The sequence below is a fragment of the Sinocyclocheilus grahami genome, unplaced genomic scaffold (genome assembly GCF_001515645.1).
Source record: "Sinocyclocheilus grahami isolate Dianchi unplaced genomic scaffold, SAMN03320097.WGS_v1.1 scaffold1101.1, whole genome shotgun sequence".
NCBI lineage: Eukaryota > Metazoa > Chordata > Actinopteri > Cypriniformes > Cyprinidae > Sinocyclocheilus > Sinocyclocheilus grahami.
This window is the reverse complement of record NW_015506280.1, coordinates 1-18,123: the sequence shown is the minus strand read 5'-3', so window position 1 is coordinate 18,123 and position 18,123 is coordinate 1. Positions and strand designations below refer to the sequence as shown.

The 18,123-nt window shown below is 37.0% G+C and overlaps 1 protein-coding gene and 1 pseudogene across 1 annotated transcript; both read left to right on the top strand.

The window, feature by feature from the left end:
• Positions 1–7,765, top strand: part of LOC107566816 (intraflagellar transport protein 81 homolog) — a 19,978-nt pseudogene extending 12,213 nt beyond the window's left edge.
• Positions 7,766–10,306: 2,541 nt separating this feature from the next.
• LOC107566800 (sarcoplasmic/endoplasmic reticulum calcium ATPase 2-like) lies at positions 10,307–15,917 on the top strand (the record flags this gene model as incomplete). The annotated part of the gene is made up of 6 exons (XM_016252350.1): positions 10,307–10,524; positions 10,611–10,764; positions 13,456–13,473; positions 13,556–13,638; positions 15,487–15,591; positions 15,779–15,917. Coding segments are annotated over exons 2-6 (463 nt in total), but the record flags the coding sequence as incomplete, so codon positions are not given.
• Between the last annotated feature and the right edge of the window lie 2,206 nt (positions 15,918–18,123).

Sequence of the window (18,123 nt, the reverse complement as noted above, 5' to 3'; positions counted from 1 at the left end):
AGAAGCGGTTATTCTGCTACAGGTAACAACTCTTTCAGTAATTTAGTGGGTACAGGATCTAATAGGCATGTTGTTGGTTTAGATGCAGTGATAAGTGTATTTAGCTCATCCTGTCCTATATTTGTAAAGCACTGCAGTTTTTCTTTGGGTGCGATGAATGAAGCTGAAGTAGTAGATGCTGTAGAATCAAAAATTTGTTATTGTATTTCTGATGTTATCTATTTTATCAGTGAAGAAATTCATAAAGTCATTACTATTAAAATATGTGGGAATATTTAGATCGGGTGGCGTCTGGTTATTTGTTAATCTAGCCACTGTGCTAAATAAAAACCATGGATTGTTTTGGTTATTTTCTATGAGTTTGCATAGAAGAACAACACATCACAGTGTGACAGACTTTAAAGCTACAGATTTGCAGTGGTGCGGGAAAGTGGAGTAGATTGTATATTTGTATGTTTTTTATATTTATGTTGAATTTATACTTTTAAAAAAGACGCTACAGAGTGTGACGTCGTATAAAATGTTGCAGTATCGAAAAATTCTAGTGTGACCGCTGCTTTAAAACTCTAAAATGACTCCAATATCAAATGCTACATAAGTGAATAATTAATATAAGAGACAAAGTGAAATTATTTTTGTGGTAATCAGCGTTATGCAACAAATGCTGTCGGTTATGCTTAATTTATATTGAACCTGCAATAAAGCATTTAAATGCTCATGTTTTTCGATTGTTTGCAATGAGGGAACTTGAGAACACAGCAAGGTATTATTGTTGCTCCCCTCCCAAACCCCACCAACCTTGTCTGCCCTTGCTGTCCCAAAATACACAAAGCATAAACTCTCACACAAAATCTGCATGCCCCAAGTGACATACGGCACATTGTGTGATTACTGAGTTTGCTCTCCGGTGCCTCTCAACATTTATAGCCATTGGCAATACTGACAGAAGAATAGCCTGAGCGAATTAGCTGCCAGATGAAGATGTTTTTTGTCCCTTTGGCTGCATGCTTGTGGGCTCAGGTTTCTTTTGTTGAGATCCACTGAGATGTCCCAGCGGCACCCTGGTTTTCCCCTTCTTCATACCCACTCATTCCTCAGAGCTGATTTCTCCTAGAGATTCTCACTTTTTCCGGAAACAAAGCCAAGGCCACAATGTTCCCCTGACTTTGTCTCAATGCATCCCTTAACCCTGCACATGAACATGCAGCTCAGGTGGTGTTTGCATATCATTACCATTTTCCTATTTGAGACGGTGGCTTTGCTTTGCTTGTAGTCATTAGTGAGACACAGTCACTCGACCAGGGCTCATTGTGTGTTGTGATCTGTGTTTATCCCCTGAAATATCCAATGTCACATTTTCTCATTGCACAGCAGATTATTCTGATGCTGATTCTTCTGATTTTAAACAGCATTTCACTTTTCCTTTTTTTAAAAATAATTATTGTGCATACGGATTTGATGACCTAAAATTAAACTATGATTAATTGTGAAACTACATGAGTGCTTATGTCTTTAAAAAGTAATTTGTCACACCACAGGAGCATTTAAAATTAACTAGTGAAGGCAAAAGGGAGATTAAAAATAGTGAAAACTTGCATGAAGTGCAGAACAGTTAAACAGTTATTTCTTGTCCATTTTGTCCTGATTATCCTTTTTCTTATTGTTCTTTTTTCATTTATTGTCCTTTTCATTTTATTAATGTTTTTTATGGTTCTTTTTTCATGTCTTAAGATTTAGATTTTTTGTGTTTTTATGCTGTTTTTTAGTTTAAGCGTTATGTGGCCAAGATGCGTGGCAAGAGCAGCACTTATAAGAAGAAACGTCAGGAGATCGCTGAGCTGAAGGTGGAGTACGGTGTTTTACAGAGGACTGAAGAGATCCTGAGAGAACGACACACAGCTGGACAACAGCAGCTAGTAAACACATATTTATTAATTATTATGTCGTTCCTTCTATCCGCAAGGTCTATAAACGTTCTTACTTTGTTCAAATGTTTTTTGAGCTTTCAGAGGAGTGTTTTTTAAGCCAAACTTCGCTTCATCATTTTCAAATTACAATCATATGTATTTCTTTAACTTCAATTTATTTTAATTCCACCTCCTTACATTCAAACCCAAATTGCAATTCTGCATCCTGTTTGTTACATCAATTCAAATTGAATTCAAATTCAGGAACTGAAATTGAATATAGTACCCTGCTTAAAGTCCACCTTTGTTCTGCTTACATCACTAGTGTTTTAGCTTGTGTCTATCAGCATATCATTTCACCATTTTATACGCACTGGTACATAATCTACCTTCCCTGTACCCGTCCCTGTCTATTCAAATTGCATTAACGCTGAAGCTACAGTACCTTCCTGGAAATGACTTCACACCTCTGAACCCTCCCTGTCTCTGACTCTATCAGCAAGCCCATTTGACGCAGAAAGGCTGAGCTTGGGCTATTTATGATCCCAGCATTTGCTCCCTGTCTGCGTCCCATGCTGTTGTTTTTTGAGTAGGGGAATTTTCGTCCTCCGTTTTACGGTTGGTTGCTCGAGCCTGGGCCACCCCTTCTTTTGGCACCTGATCCCCTCAAATGACCTGGGCATCAGTCATGTTATGTTATGTGCAAAGTGCATCTGCATAAAGAGCATTACAAATGCATCAGCCATTAAAATATGTCCTCTTGTTATGAATAAGGATTGTACCCAATAGAAATGAAGGATTGACATGATATAGATAGAATTACATTCATTGAAAAAAGTCAGTTATCACCTTCAATAGTGACATACAAAGTATTTACCAAACTAAATTGAAACTGACCACAGAACTAATACAAACCGAGCTGTGAATAGGTTGTACCGCTACACTCGTAATATTTGCAAAGTTCTTCATTTTCCCTGATTAGTCTGAAATGTCTAAATGAAGGTAAGTTGAGTTGTCAAAGTGTCAAAATGTGATTAGTCATGCAATCTTCCCAGACATAATGCTCAGCACATTTTTAGTCCTATTATAAAAACCATGGCCGTTAGTTTTAGCTTGACCTGTGAAGTTCCCTCTGTACATGGAGAATAAAGTGCTTTGCACTGCGATTTATAGCTTTGAGTCCTGGCTGTCTGTACAGACACAACCCTTCAGAAAGTGTTTGGGTATGACACTGTCACTGCGGACACATCCTATGGAAGCTTGTTTCCACCAAGGGATAAAGAATTATAGGTTTATATCTCATAAATTGGATGTTTTTTAGATACAAACACAGAATTGCAGAAAAAAAGTCAGAAATGTGAGATATAAACTCTTTTTGTGAGATAAAAAGTCTCAATTACCTTTATTATTTTATTCTGTGGCAGAAACAGGCTTCCGTAACATCCTGACAAAACTGTATTCACTGTTGTTTCATATTTCAGAATATCAGAAAATAATCATTACTCTCTAATCCAATAATCAGAATATTCATTAGCATATAATGCAAGACAGGACTTGTTTTTATCGGCTGCCTGTAATATAGTTGGTAATTTTTTGTCACAAAAGCAGACATGAAAAGTAATTTAAGAGGCAGAGACCATTATTACATTTTGATGAAATATAATGAAAAGATTTTATTTTAGAATGTTCTGATGAAGCATGCACATTGACCAGGGACATTTATTATGTAGGTAAATAGGGTCAATTTTGATTGAATTTAAGATTGTTGCGACAAAGGTTGGCTAATATGGTTCAGATCTTGTTTGTTTTGTTGTGGGATGAAATTATGCAGCTCGCAGTTAAAATGTTTTTCAGTAACATTGATTGTTTACTATATGCAAATAATCAAACTGAGAAACATTTCAGTAAGGAATCTAATCAAATTGACAAGGCAAATAAACATTTGTTCTATTTATGCTTCGTTCTGGTGTTCAGCAATCTCTGGAGGCACAGCGGGGCATCTCGGGCTACAGCGATACTCAGGAAGAGCTGGAGAGAGTCTCCGCTATCAAGAGCGAGCTGGACGAGATGAAGGGACGAACGCTGGACGACATGTCTGAAATGGTGAGCTGGGCCAGGCGGATTGGATAATGATGCATAGCCCTCATCTTGAAATGTGTCGTTTCCTCCAAATGTTCTGTTCTGTTTTGGGAGACTGTCAATATGCATATTACATTGTGGAACGTTAATAAAGTCATAAACTTTCTAGAGGAGTTTATTTTGCCACAGTGGTGCACAGTTTTTCTGATACATTTCCCTGATAATCAGCGATAAACAAGATAAACCGAGTCAGTAGAAGTGATCCAGGCGGATTGGATAATGATGCATAGCCCTCATCTTGAAATGTGTTGTTTCCTCCAAATGTTCTGTTCTGTTTTGGGAGACTGTCAATATGCATATTACATTGTGGAACGTTAATAAAGTCATAAACTTTCTAGAGGAGTTTATTTTGCCACAGTGTTGCACAGTTTTTCTGATACATTTCCCTGATAATCAGCGATAAACAAGATAAACCGAGTCAGTAGAAGTGAATTGGGCAAAAGCTAATTAGAGTTTTAATCATTATCTTTATTATGAGATACACTACCATTCATAGGTTTGGGGTCAATAAGCTTAAAATAGTAATAATTAATAATAATAATAATACTTTCATTAAGCAAGAATGCATTAAATTGACCAAAGTGCTGTTCTTTTGAACTTTTTAGTCATCAAATAATCCTGAAAAAATGAATCACGGTTTCCATAAAATTAAAGAAGCACTACTGTTTTCAACATTAATAATAATAAAAGAATAAGAATACTAACTGTCTCTTAATCACCAAATCAGTATATTAGAATGATTTTTGAAGGATCATGTGACCCTGCAGACTGGAGTAATGATGCTAAAAATTCAGCTTTGCATCGCATGAATAAATTAGATTTTAAAATGGATTACAATAGAAAGGTTCTTTTAAAGTGTAATAATATTTCACAATAATATTACTGTTTTACTGTATTTTTGATCAAATAAATACAAGCTTGGTGAGCATAAGAGACTTCTTTCAAAATCATTCTTTTTGATAGATAATATCGGTCATTTTCCCTAACATTTTGTTGATTCTCTCTCGGGTCATCATCTGTCATGAAGATTTGTGTTTATTTCAGGTAAAGAAGCTGAATTCAGTGATGGCACAGAAGAAGTCTGCTATCTCTTCTGATAAAGGACCTGAGAGCTCTGAGACAGGAACACGCGGTGAGTGACTGTTTAGCGTCAAGTGAGATACTGAAGATACAAAGCCATTTGTTTCTCTCCCCCATACTGAGAATCACTATCAACTACAAAGAGCCAATCAGCATATCAGCTCTGTCAGAACTGCATTCTCTTTTGTTTTGCTTGTTAAAACAGGAGCTCGCTCCAGAGTATGAGCAAAGAAAGACTCAGTATGACACCTGTGCTGTAGGACTGGAGAGCAACAGGTCCAAGCTGGAACAGGTATGATGGGGCTCAGCCAGGGTTGTGTAACATTCATACTGTAATGAGAGTTTCTTTTAATTTGTTGATTTTTGTTTTTGTTGTGAACTGCAATTATTCTTCCTCTTAGTCCAATTCAGATTCAAGTTCAACATCCTGTGGATGTTCAAATTCCAACTCATAAATTCAAAGATAGCCAACCTTGGTCTCAACTTGACTGTTTTAGCATCTTATGAAACAAAATTGAATATACCTGAGCAGGCAATGATTTAATGTCCCGATGTTATACAAGAAGTGAGGGTACTCAGGGAAGAGACGGCACATGAAGAAAGCCGATATAATCACATTAACTGCATGAGAGAGGTCAAATCCATCTTCCTCTCAGACATCAGAGATTTCTAGTCCTGTGGTTTTCTCTCACTCTCCCCCCGGCCTCTCCTTCACAGATTATTGAGAGTCAAATGCAGAGAGCGGCAGATCAGAGTAAGATCAATCAGTCAATGGACTTACAGGTACGGAGGACAGCTCTCAGGTGAGAAACTGGAGATATATCTGCTATAGATAAAATTAAAAGCTCCAGTGAAAAGACAGGCGTGCACATAACACATGAATTCATGCTTCATAACTGACAAACAAATGATCCCTGAGAGACTCTTTTGAGCTGGCGGCTCTCAGCACGCCTGCCTGCCTACTGCTCAGAACCGTTGTTGTTTTTCTTCGTCTTTTGTTTCAGTTATGCTTCAAGTATCTATTCACCCATTCCTGATCCATGCAGCCTACACATTCGAAAACTTTAGCAGATTTTCTGCTAAACGTGGAGGCGGGCGATAGCCTTGTGGTTAAGGATTTAAGTTGTTAACACAAAGGTTGCAGGTTCAATCCTAAGTAGGAGTGACTCAGGAATTGGCGAATTGCTGTAATCATAAGTCATAAGTTCTTTTACCATTGTCAGGTTAGATTTGTTTTCCTTCCAAGCAGAGCAATAAGTTTTATTTAGATTAACATGAACAGAAATAAAAAAATAGCTATAACTTCAATTTAAATTAAATGAAAATAAGAACTTTTGTCTTTGCAACAAATGGAAATTAAGTTTGGTGTGCGCAACAGACTAATAATAAGTTGTTTTTCAAAGATAATCATTAATTTCCTGCTATAAATCTAATTTTCATGTGCACATAAAATAAGGTTTTGAAAGACTTGAGAAATAGTGTGCAAGGCATGTGGATTTTTTATGATGCTTTTATGATGTTTATCATAATTTTTTGGCACTTGACTATATGGTTTTACTGTATGAAAAAGATCCACTTTATGGTTTTAGTGAATGGAAAAGAGCAGCTTGGACATAAAAAAAAATAGTCAAACAGGTTTGGAAAAACATGAGAAAGAAATTTTAACTAAACTAAAACAAGTATTCTTTTAAGGAATCACTGTATATCCTTCCCTTACAGAGAGAAGTACATTTCGAACACAGCAGAGCAGGAGTCCTTGGGCAAGGTGAGGAGACTGTCTTTGACCATCTGTCAAACCTCTCTGACTCATAACTTAGTTCCATCAGGTCATTTACTTGTCTTTATCGCATCTGTCGGGGTCAACTTGGTGTTAGTTAAGGGCGGGGGGCCTGGCCTCTGTGATAATTCTGCCAAACTGTGTGGAGCATGCGATCAGTGTCGCTCCACATCATGCCAGTGTTCGAACAAAGCTTGTGTAATCATTGCCCTGATGTACAACCAGTGGACCACCCTCTCAGCACGATGGAAAGAGAGACAACAGCATGCCAAACTCTCCCATAACTGCCCGTCCTGCCCTTTAACTTGTTTACAGCTGCTACTTTACAAGCTTTCTGAATCCTTTAATTACGCCAAAATTGACTGCCGGCACGTGGGTACAATAAATTTAATGGCTCAGCAAGAATTTGAGATTCAGATAAGGTATCATGGGTCTTTTTTTTTGCACCAGGCATGCTTTAAACATACGTAAATTATTGTTTTTATCTCCAATTAGAGTATGTAGCATGTAGCACTAGCCAGTTTTTCAAAGCAGATAAACATTGTGTCTCTGGGCTTGCAGGTTCTACGTCAGCAGGTGAAGCAGGTGCGAGAGAACCAAGAGCCCAGTTTGAGACAGATGAAGATGTAGAAGGACCTGGAGACGCTGTTGGAGTGCAAGAAGCAGTGCTACCTCAAGGCTCAGAGTCAGGCGTCTATTGGGCACGTCATCCAGGATATGCTGGTTCTGTGATGCCCTCGTAAAACTCGTCTTTCTGGTCATTAATATATGCATTACATAAAATCATTGTATAAATTATTGTATATGTACAATTGTATGTATATTCATTTGTATTTTAAAGGAATAGTTAAAATAATATTTTTATTTTTTAAAAATGAAAATTTGCTGAAAAATTACTCACCCAGGGCATCCAAGAAGTAGATGAGTTTGTTTCTTCATTTGAACAGATTTGGAGAAAATTTGCATTACATCACTTGCTCTCCAATGGATCCTCTGCAGGGAATGGGTGCCGTCAGAATGAGCATCCAGACAGCTGATAAAAACATCACAGTAATCCACAACACACAACTGGCCAAAATACTAGTCCATAATAACACTTCCTTTAGTGAAAATGTCCACCACCTGTTGTCCTCTTACATCAAAATCCAGCAACATATTTGTTTAAAACTGTTTTGGTAAACGGTGCTTGATCTGTGCATATTTCTCTCCTGATTCAGACAACATGACTTTTTCACTGGAGCAGTCAGTATTATTGATAGAGGACTAGTATTTTAGTCAGAAACAATTATTTGAAGTTAGAAACGTCTTAATGTTGTATTTGTTTCTTACAAACAAGCATAATTAATAAACTGCAGTCATGTGGATTACTTGTGGATTATTGTGATGTTTTTATCAGCTGTTTGGACTCCCATTCTGACGGCACCCATTCCCTGCAGAGGATCCATTGGTGAGAGAAATTTATCCAAATCTGTTCCAATGAAGAAACAAACTCACCTTGGATGGCCTAAGGGTGAGTACATTTTCAGCAAATTTAAAATTTTGGGTGAAATATTCCTTTAAAACTGTATATTATTTAGTACATATAAATGCATTCTGAAGTGAAAAGAACTTATTTAATGAGGGTTGTCTGGATAAGAGGGTTCAAAACTCTCTGACACACTAACTTCCAACAAGTCCTTAGTCTCAGTTTTGACACGTCTTCAAGAACAGAGCTCCAGTCTATGTGTCCAAAGATAATGCCCTACAAAGTGCTACACTTTGGATGTGTCCACGCTCCAGGTTATTTTGGGAAACAACAGCCATGACCTTGGGTAGAAGAGCTGTCCAATTTAGGAATTCAGTTGGATTTCCTTTTGTTGCTCTGGGTAGTGCTACACTAGTAAACAGTCTGACTATTCCAGTCATCATGCGTGAATAGCTTATTTACTAAATGTTAATTTTCTTTTTCTGTCTTTTTCCACTGTATGGACAAGTGAGAAGACCGCTAGGCTAGTTCACTTTGGTATTTTGTATTTTTTTTTTAAGTTATAAGAATTGTATCAAAGTCACACACATTGTAAATTAAAGATGTATACAATTATGCAGTTATTGTATCTATTTTTTAACTTTCTAATGTAGAATATTCAGCAGTTCGGATCCTGTATATTGACCCTGCAGCTACAGGTGCCATTCTGGTGATACTAAAACTGTCTCTTTCTTTCTCTGTCTGGTGCATCCATCCAGAATGTCATTGTTTGGATGAGAATCAATATCACCACAGCATACCCATAAGAATATATAAATAGATCCTTTCTATAAAAATTGATATGCTAGAGCTCCAGGGGTGGTAATTCATTCATTTATTCATATATTTATTATAGAATAATATGCATAGGTCACCCTGAGTAGGTGCAAGCACTGCATTCTGGCGTACTGATGCGTATTCATGTGTCTACAGTATAATGGACATCTGGCTGATTAAATGATTTAATACTGAGTCAGTCTCATTCAAATTGGCCACATCATAATCACAATTATTTTTTCTTTTATCAACAATTAGAATAGAATAGCTAATGTTTTATTACTTTTACATTGCAAAAGGGTGTATGAGGTGATAAAAATTAGTTTTAAAAATTGGGTAGTTCTTAAAAATGTAATATTGGTATCCACGCTGATTTTCATTTCTTACTAAAATGCTTTAGTTTAACCTTGAATACATGTGAGTGAACATTAATCATTATTTTCATGAAAACACACACATATGTTTGAGAAACATCGTCATGTTTTCTAATGACCTGAACAAAAATGCAATAAAAGTTAGCATTTGTGATATTTTTAATGACACAGTGCAGAAGGTCTAAAAGGGTCCTTTCTTTCTTATGATTCTTATAAATGATAAAATGTAAAAATTGTGTGTATGTGTGTAGTATATATATATATTCACATATTCACACTTTTAATAAAAGCATAAACCTACTCTAAAAATTCTTTATTCAATAATTCCAAACAGTTACACCAATATGAAAAAAACATTACAGAGATATCTTTGCATCAATGTATTTTTTAATAAATGTATCCTAACCGTTACGTCACTGACCCATATATATTATAGGCTATATATAGAGACACAAAAAGTAAAATACTAAGGATATAAAAAAGAAACACACGTGCAGACAGCTTTCTAAGAACACCGTTTACCTGTGCGTTCAAGCATCCACCTGCGTTGAAGAGGCGGGGCAAAAGTGAAGGCAGCCGCGTTGAGTGGCAATCTCTTAAACCAATAAGCAAACGTCTGCTCAATATACGTCAGTGCTGCTCGAGCCAAAGACGATTGATTGGATGTCGATGGGCTGCCTGGACACTCGCTGTCCAATCATCGTCCTCCACATGCGGCAGCGAGGCAGTAGTGAGGCTCCTGCAATAAAACAAGAGTAAACGCCGCTTCCATCACCACTGAACGGGAGAGAAAGACGGCAAAAGGGGTCGACCGTCACATTTCCAGGCAGGCAGAGGCTTGGACGGGGGGGGTGAATGTGATGTACTAAGCAAGGGTATTTTCTTTTGGCTTCCACTGACTCCCAGTTCTTTGGGGAAAAAGGAGAAAATAGAAGAACTCATCTGTTTGGATAAAACTCCTGGAAGGTGCATTTGCCCGTCTCAACTTTCTACATTGGATGTCAATGCATGTGTCACTCATAGGCATATTCCTATCTATTTTTCTGACCAAGGCAGATTCTTGAGAGGGATTCTCTTCCTATCTAACCATGGAGAATTCTCACACCAAGAGTGTGGAAGAAGTTTATAGTTATTTCAGCGTCAACGAGAGCACGGGACTGACTTTAGACCAAGTGAAACGGCAGAAAGAGAAATGGGGTCCCAACGGTACGTCTGATACTTGTGTTTTCTTCACGGCCAGAGACGCGCGACAGACAATTTGAAGTTGACATGAAATTGTTACATTTGTTGCAGTCAGCCGGCTGGAGCGTTCGAAACGGCTGACTTCATCGAACCTGTTTTTATGGCAAGCTGCTGACACATTGATTTTTTTTTTTTTTTTTTTTTTTTTTAAATCAAGCTAGTATCGGTTTTATGCTACTAGTACTTATTTAAATGACTGGGTATTAGTAAACAATTAAGTAGTGACTAGTATATTGTTCACTTCTGTAGTTTAGGTACTAGTACTTATTTTTAGTTACTTTAACCATTTTTCTTGGTTTTCCTAAATTATAGACACTAGTTGTTAATTCCATTTGTTACTTTCAGCGTTTTTAAGTTTATTGGTAAGATAGTTAATAGTAGTCATCCTGACAAGTAAAGTAGTAATTGCAGCTAGTGAGATGCCAGTAACATCTGGGATTTATTAGTAGGGCTGGGTATCGTTCAAAAATTTTCAATACCGATACCTTGACTTTGATACCAGTTCCTGAACGATACTTTTTTCGATACCAATTTTATGAAATCAATTTTAACAAGATTACATTATCTAAAAAAATAAAAAAAAACTTTTGGTTTTATTTTTCAGCTATAGAAACTCAAAGACTCATCTCCTGAGCCACTGCACAAAGGAACAAAATGTAACCAACACAATAAATCAGTGCAAATAGTTTTAATAAAGCTCAAATAGTCTTCAGTTTACACATCTGTTGGGCTACATTTACACTAGTACGTGTTCGTTTTAAAACGCGTAGCTCAGACAGAATCATGATTTCTATTTATTTTCTACTGATTTACTGATGAGCATTAGCAGCTTCCAGCGCTGTCTGTCTGTGTTCTCTCTTCCATGAGCGCTGCTCTGACTCTGAGTCAGAGGTAATAACATATTTAATTTCAGCAACATTACATGGCCAAAACACACATTAGACGGCAATCGGAAGTTATTACAGACACCTGATGGTGGTTTAAAGTGAGTTTTGAGTAAAAGCAGAATATAAATCTTAGTTATTGTCTAATGTAGCATGATACAGTTTGCATGAATGGTCACATAACACGCGCTTTCTGTCGTGTAGTATGAACGGACATCTGCATATGATCGGAACTCCACGCAGCTCCTGCACTACTCTCCATTGGAAATGAATGACTGAATGACCGGTCTGTCGCTTGTCGGAGATAGTGGAAAGCCAGCTTGAAACGCCAGTATGATGAGGATCATTTTCATTTTAAAACATAAAAGCACCATTGTAAATTCTAGCCTTACATCTAAGGGGGCTGGGACGCATTCGCACTACAGCCTCACATGTGCGCCACATCTCTGAGTGTAACCAGGGTAAACTAGTAGGTGTGTTCGATTTGACACGGACTGACTGTGCAGACCGATCAGTGTATTACAGTACCACGAGTGCTAAAGAGAGCAGACTGCTCCGTGCGCTTTCGAATCGCTCTCGCGGATGTCAAACACTGATCGATCTGCGCCGCACCTCTTCTAGTCGAACACACCTGCTAGTGCTACAGGCTTATTGGCTCACTGACGCTGATGAGATTAACCCCTTAGGTATCGAAATTTGTTACCGAACGACGAGACGTTTTTCGATACTTGATGGTATCGAGGCATTTCGGTTTGTGCCTAAAAAGTATCGAACTCGATACCCAGCCCTATTTATTAGATACTATCATCTAATAAATAAGGACTAGTAAAGATTGAATATGTGTAGAAGCAACTACTGGGAAAGAAAAAAAAGTACTAGTACCTAATGAATAGTTACTAGTAAAACTAGAATAGGTTCCAGCAGCATCTGGTCTACAGACTAGTCGGAACTACAGATTCCCATAGAAATCAATGGCAAACATTTTTAAATAGTTACCAATAACAATGGAATAGACACTTGTCTTTACTGCCATTGGCTGATATGTAGCCAAGAAGTCTGTACTAGTGAAACTGAAAAATATTAGTTACAGTTGTATTATCTACAAGTGATTAATAAGTGCTGATGACATAGAAATGGATGCTACTTAGAAAAGAAAAAAAATGTTAAAATAGCTTGCCATGCTCATTTTCATTGACTTTGACAAGGTGGAAAACAGGCACACATAGGTCAGAAATAAGCTGAAAGAGATGTTTAGCTCCCACCCGTTTATTATGTCGCAGGACAATCAAAGCTAGCATAGCTAAGGCCGGTCTCCAGTCTTTCTCTTTCATCCTTTATACAGAATCATGCTTTTATGAAGATATGGATGAAAATATCCCTGTCAGCACCCGGCTCAGAAACGGCTTGTAAATGTTTCACAGCATGTGCTCAAAGAGGGGCCAAATATTCACTCGTTTGGATTAAAATCAAATATTCATTCACATTTTTCCTCTCAGAGTGGAAGGTGCTTATGACAGTTAATCTCTTCTGAAATATTACATTACATCTTGGGAGTAGTGTTCATCAAAGTTGTTGTTTTTTTTAAATCTTTTTTTATGTTTCCATTTAATCTTTGAGTTTTAATATGTTCTAATAAAGCTACAGGTCTTAATGTAATTAACAATTGTGTTTTAGTCAATGTCAAATCAATTTATGCTTTGGAATGTATTCAGGGTGTGTATTTGTAACTTTTGTATGCTTTCTTTTTCATATCCTTCAATAAACCAATCAGAATTGCCTGCTGAGGAAGGTAATATTACATTTTAAACAATAACATGATGTTATCATTCTACTCATGTGATATTGATCGATTTAATTTTGATGTTTGACAGGAAAATCTATATGGGAACTTGTCATCGAGCAGTTTGAAGATTTACTTGTGCGGATTCTTCTATTGGCAGCTTGTATATCTTTTGTAAGTACATTTTAGTCACATGTTCAGGCAGATTTCTGCACTTATTGTTATTGTGCAATATTCTTTGAGTGCAAATAGAGTCAGTACAGCCATTTCTCAGATGTGATTCAGCACAGATTCATGTCAGGTGTTGATTGCTTTACACTAGAAACAAACTACAGTGATGCATGCACTGAAATAAACACCGACTGCTATCCGGAAGAGCTGTGAATGTGAAGATGTCTTGTTAGCTCCTTGAGTCTTGCATGCCTCGTCTTGGGTTACTCGCAGATCCGAAATGCTAAACAGCTGAGGAAGCGGAACTCCTTAGGAATGGTGACAACAGCATTCAGTGAGATTGAGTGTCTGTCACTAACTGCCAAACAAGATGTCTTAGTAGTGCACTGCTGTTTTACAGCCATGGTTTAAGGACCTCTTGATTAAGTAGCATAGATAGATTACCACTGAATGAAGACATGTGGCTGTTTGCTTGGAGACTTAAAAGTGTTGTGTAGTTAGCTTGTCAATCAAATTTATGTATGGAACCAGTGCTTAAAATAGTGATGGTGTAGCCTAGTGGTTAAAGATTGGCCCTAGTAAGTAACAGGTTGTTGGTACAAAATGCGCATGGGTTAATATCCTATATGAAAGATTTTTTTTTAAAGAACTATTCACAAAATATATGTATGTATGCATGTGAGTGTGTGTGTGTGTATATATATGTATGTATGTGCAATAATTGTGCTTTAATGTATTAAAATATTAATAACTACAAATAACATGGGATAGTGATTAATAAATTACTGCAATATATTGCAGTTTTATTTTTTTGTGTAATAGTATTTATATATCTCTCTCCATCCATCTATATATATATATATTTAAAAATGTGCAATAATTGTGCTTTAATGTATTAAAATATCAATAACTACAAATAACATGGGATTGCAATATATTGCAGTTTTATCTATCTATCTATAGCAATTCATATTTTAATGTTGTGTGTATATATATATTCACTCATTCATTTTCTCTCATAATATAACTAAAAAAGTAAGGATCTTTATTCTTTGGCTGGCCAAAATCATTAGTTACAATCCATCAGATGAGATTAAACTGGCTGGTTGGGTGGAAGGAGAGAGGTATGCCAGCATCACCCAGCGGAGTGATACTGAGGTGTTGGAGTCTGTGGTTTGACAGCTGTCTTGTAGTTGGCTGTGTAAGAGGGCATCTCTGCAGGCCAAATTAGGCCTTCTCATTACCACAGACCAGTAACTCCACTGTCTCGTGAGAACACCACCAAAATGTTGATTAGAGGGCTTCAGTCTCGGCATATGCTCTTCATGCTATGCATCTAAGGACTTTCTGTCCGAGAAAGATCTTGCAAATCCATTTTTAAAGGTGCAAATCAAAGCTGCTCTCTAAGTTGCTATAAAAGTCTATGATGTGAAGGAAAGTAAATAGATGTCGCAACTTCTTATTTTAGGAGGAGTCCATATGTAATAATGCATTTAATGAGGGAAATAACATGTCGTGCTGTGGCTGCAGTGAGCTGTAAGAGTTTTATTTCCAGTCATTAAAACATACTGCTGCGTTGGGCTTTCGTCATGCCGCTCGGACCCGTTTTTTTTCCCTGTGTTTAAACTTTTTGTTTCAAATCATGCAGATTATGCAATCTAAACGGTCTCATTTGTAAACTGGTTGTGTTGAATCTGTTATGAGAAGGTAAATGTCACTGGCGTGTCTTGACTAGAATCTTGATCTACCAGTCTTAAAATATCCACGGGGTATTCTGAATGTAAAATATTTTATTAGATCTAATGGGACGTGTTGTGACATGACTTTTTTTATTTATTTTTTTTATTGCAGGTATTAGCCTGGTTCGAGGAGGGAGATGAAACGATCACCGCCTTTGTGGAGCCTTTTGTAATCTTACTAATTCTTATAGCTAACGCCATCGTAGGTGTTTGGCAGGTCAGTAGAGCATGAAAAGAGTCATCAATTTAAGTATGTCATTTCTGCACAATTGGAACACATAAAGACTGTTATCAAACGGGTTTCTCACATCTGTCTAACAGAAAGTTCCATCCCAAACTCAAATGCTGAATTTGCCAGTGAATACAATATTCTTTTTTTTCACATTTGATTCTCTCCATCTCAGGAACGTAATGCAGAAAATGCCATTGAAGCGCTTAAGGAGTACGAGCCAGAGATGGGCAAGGTGTACCGTCAGGACAGGAAGACCGTCCAGATGATCAAAGCCAAAGAAATTGTGCCTGGAGACATTGTGGAGGTCGCTGGTAAGTGCTGCCTTTATATCATAAAGGCTATGTGATCACAGTGTCACTCACTTATTTCTCTGAATTCATTGCACTTCTGGGTTGTTATGTGAGGTAATTACAGCCTCTCAGCTCTCCGGTCTCTGTATGGACCCTGTACAGCTCCACTATAGGAGTATAGGTATTTTTGGTTGCACCTGTTGATTCTCAATGGACTGTGCGTCAGTCCTCATCACATGTTCTCATGCTCTCCCTAGAAGCTTATCTATATCCATTGTTGGCTCTTTTGGTTTGCTTCTCATAGTTTTGCTTTATATTCATTTGGAGATGGCTTTCAGATTTCTCAGCTATTGCAAATAATTAATGTAGTATGTGAAGCTTAAATTTTCTTGAAGTACCTGGAACTTCATTCATAAAACTTGTAGAGAATGATATTAAATGTGATATTAAAAAATCATTTCCCAAATGTTCCTGCAGACAATGCATAAAACGCACTTTGCTAAATGCATCCTGCTTTATGGATCGCACATTTTTTAAATCATCATTTAATTAAAGAATCATTCGCTGATGTTTAAGTCCACATCATTATCTGATCATGATTCTTACTCCTCCTTGCTCCAAAAGTGACGCAAGCTTTGTAAAAAATACAATTTAAAAAAAGCTCTGGGTTTGCTGTGCTTGTTTGTATGGCTGCATAATTTGTGACTGTCACCATATAAATGGTGTAATTGTATATCAATATTATTATAAAATAATAACAGCAACAATATTAATAATAGTAGTAGTAGTGGTAAATAAAAATATTAAACATAAGAAGTATTACTCTTGTAATATTTTACTGTAAAATACAAAGGGGTATTTTAGAAAAAAGAATATAATTAATTTCTTTATTTTCAAACATTAAACCATCAAGATTAAATTTTAGTGGAAAACTGCTGGACGACCTTAAACTTACAATGAAATCAGAATTGACAAATCTTATTTTTATGGGATATTGCAGTGCTTATTATAAATGATTTATCTGTACACATCTTTATTTTTTTAAATTTATGTGCCCTCATAATCTTAAATAAAATAATTTCCCTCCCTCTTGCAACAACATTTTTTTTCTCATCCCTGATTACGTATGTCTCGGTGCAAGAGCGGGTCAACCTGTCACTCACATGAGATCGCAGCAATAGCAAACATCAACAATCCAATGATCCAATCAATTCCCAGTGGACCACATCAAATCCCACCCTACATTTTTCTTTTTTTTTTGTCTTTCGAGAAGTTTTCATATTTCGCAAAGAAGAAAAGACTTCTGTTTAATGCCGACTTTAAAGCTGGTTATAATCACTTCTCATTACAAATTTAATGGAATCACAGCCTTCGAGATTTATCATAGCACTAAGACACATCACACTTTCAGTTTTATTAAAAAAAAAGAATAATGCAGTCCTAGTTTCTGCCTTTATAAATCTCAATTTTTTTTCCTCATTTAATTGTAGGATTAAGTCTAATCATATGCATGTTTTATAGACGAGGCCTCTGCTTTCTAGCATTAATACATGTTTTTGAAGACTTGAGAGATAGGAAAGAATTGAAACAGCAATTGTTGTGATAAAGTGTGAAAGCATCTTCATGCGGGGTCTTTTTTGGGATGGATGTGGTCATCTGATGCATGAAAGAACTGGTAGAATGTTTTAACCTTTAACTGTTTGCAGTAGAACCGGTGCTGTATGTTTTGTGCATAGTGGTAGATGTTATATTTAGCACCGATAGGCTGTGCAGATTATGGAATGGTTTAATTATAATTTACATTGACAATGGTGCAGATGACAGGTTTTCAGCCCCAGGCCCACCGCCCACCCCTTCTGCAGCGTCCCAAAGTATTGCAGCCCGTGACGTCAGATGTGATCCAGACAGACTGCAGTGTCACCTTGGAGAGGTCATTGGTGGAATAGTGCTGTTTTGGTGTTAGTGCTTAGGCCTAAACATGGGAAATTGTCTACTAATGCATTTGTCTCGTAGTTCTGCAGTTTTGCAAAATGTCTCCATCCATTCTTGCAGATAGGGACGTGATGAAAGATTTGACCAGAACCGACACCGTCTGGATGTGATTAATTTAGGAAGAGTGGGTCACCTGGAGCTTTTTGGCTGAATCTGGATAGCATTTCGTAGTGTGACATCTGCGCTGATCGTTTAAAGTGCAGTGCCTGTGGTCTCTCTCTCTCTCTCTCTCTCT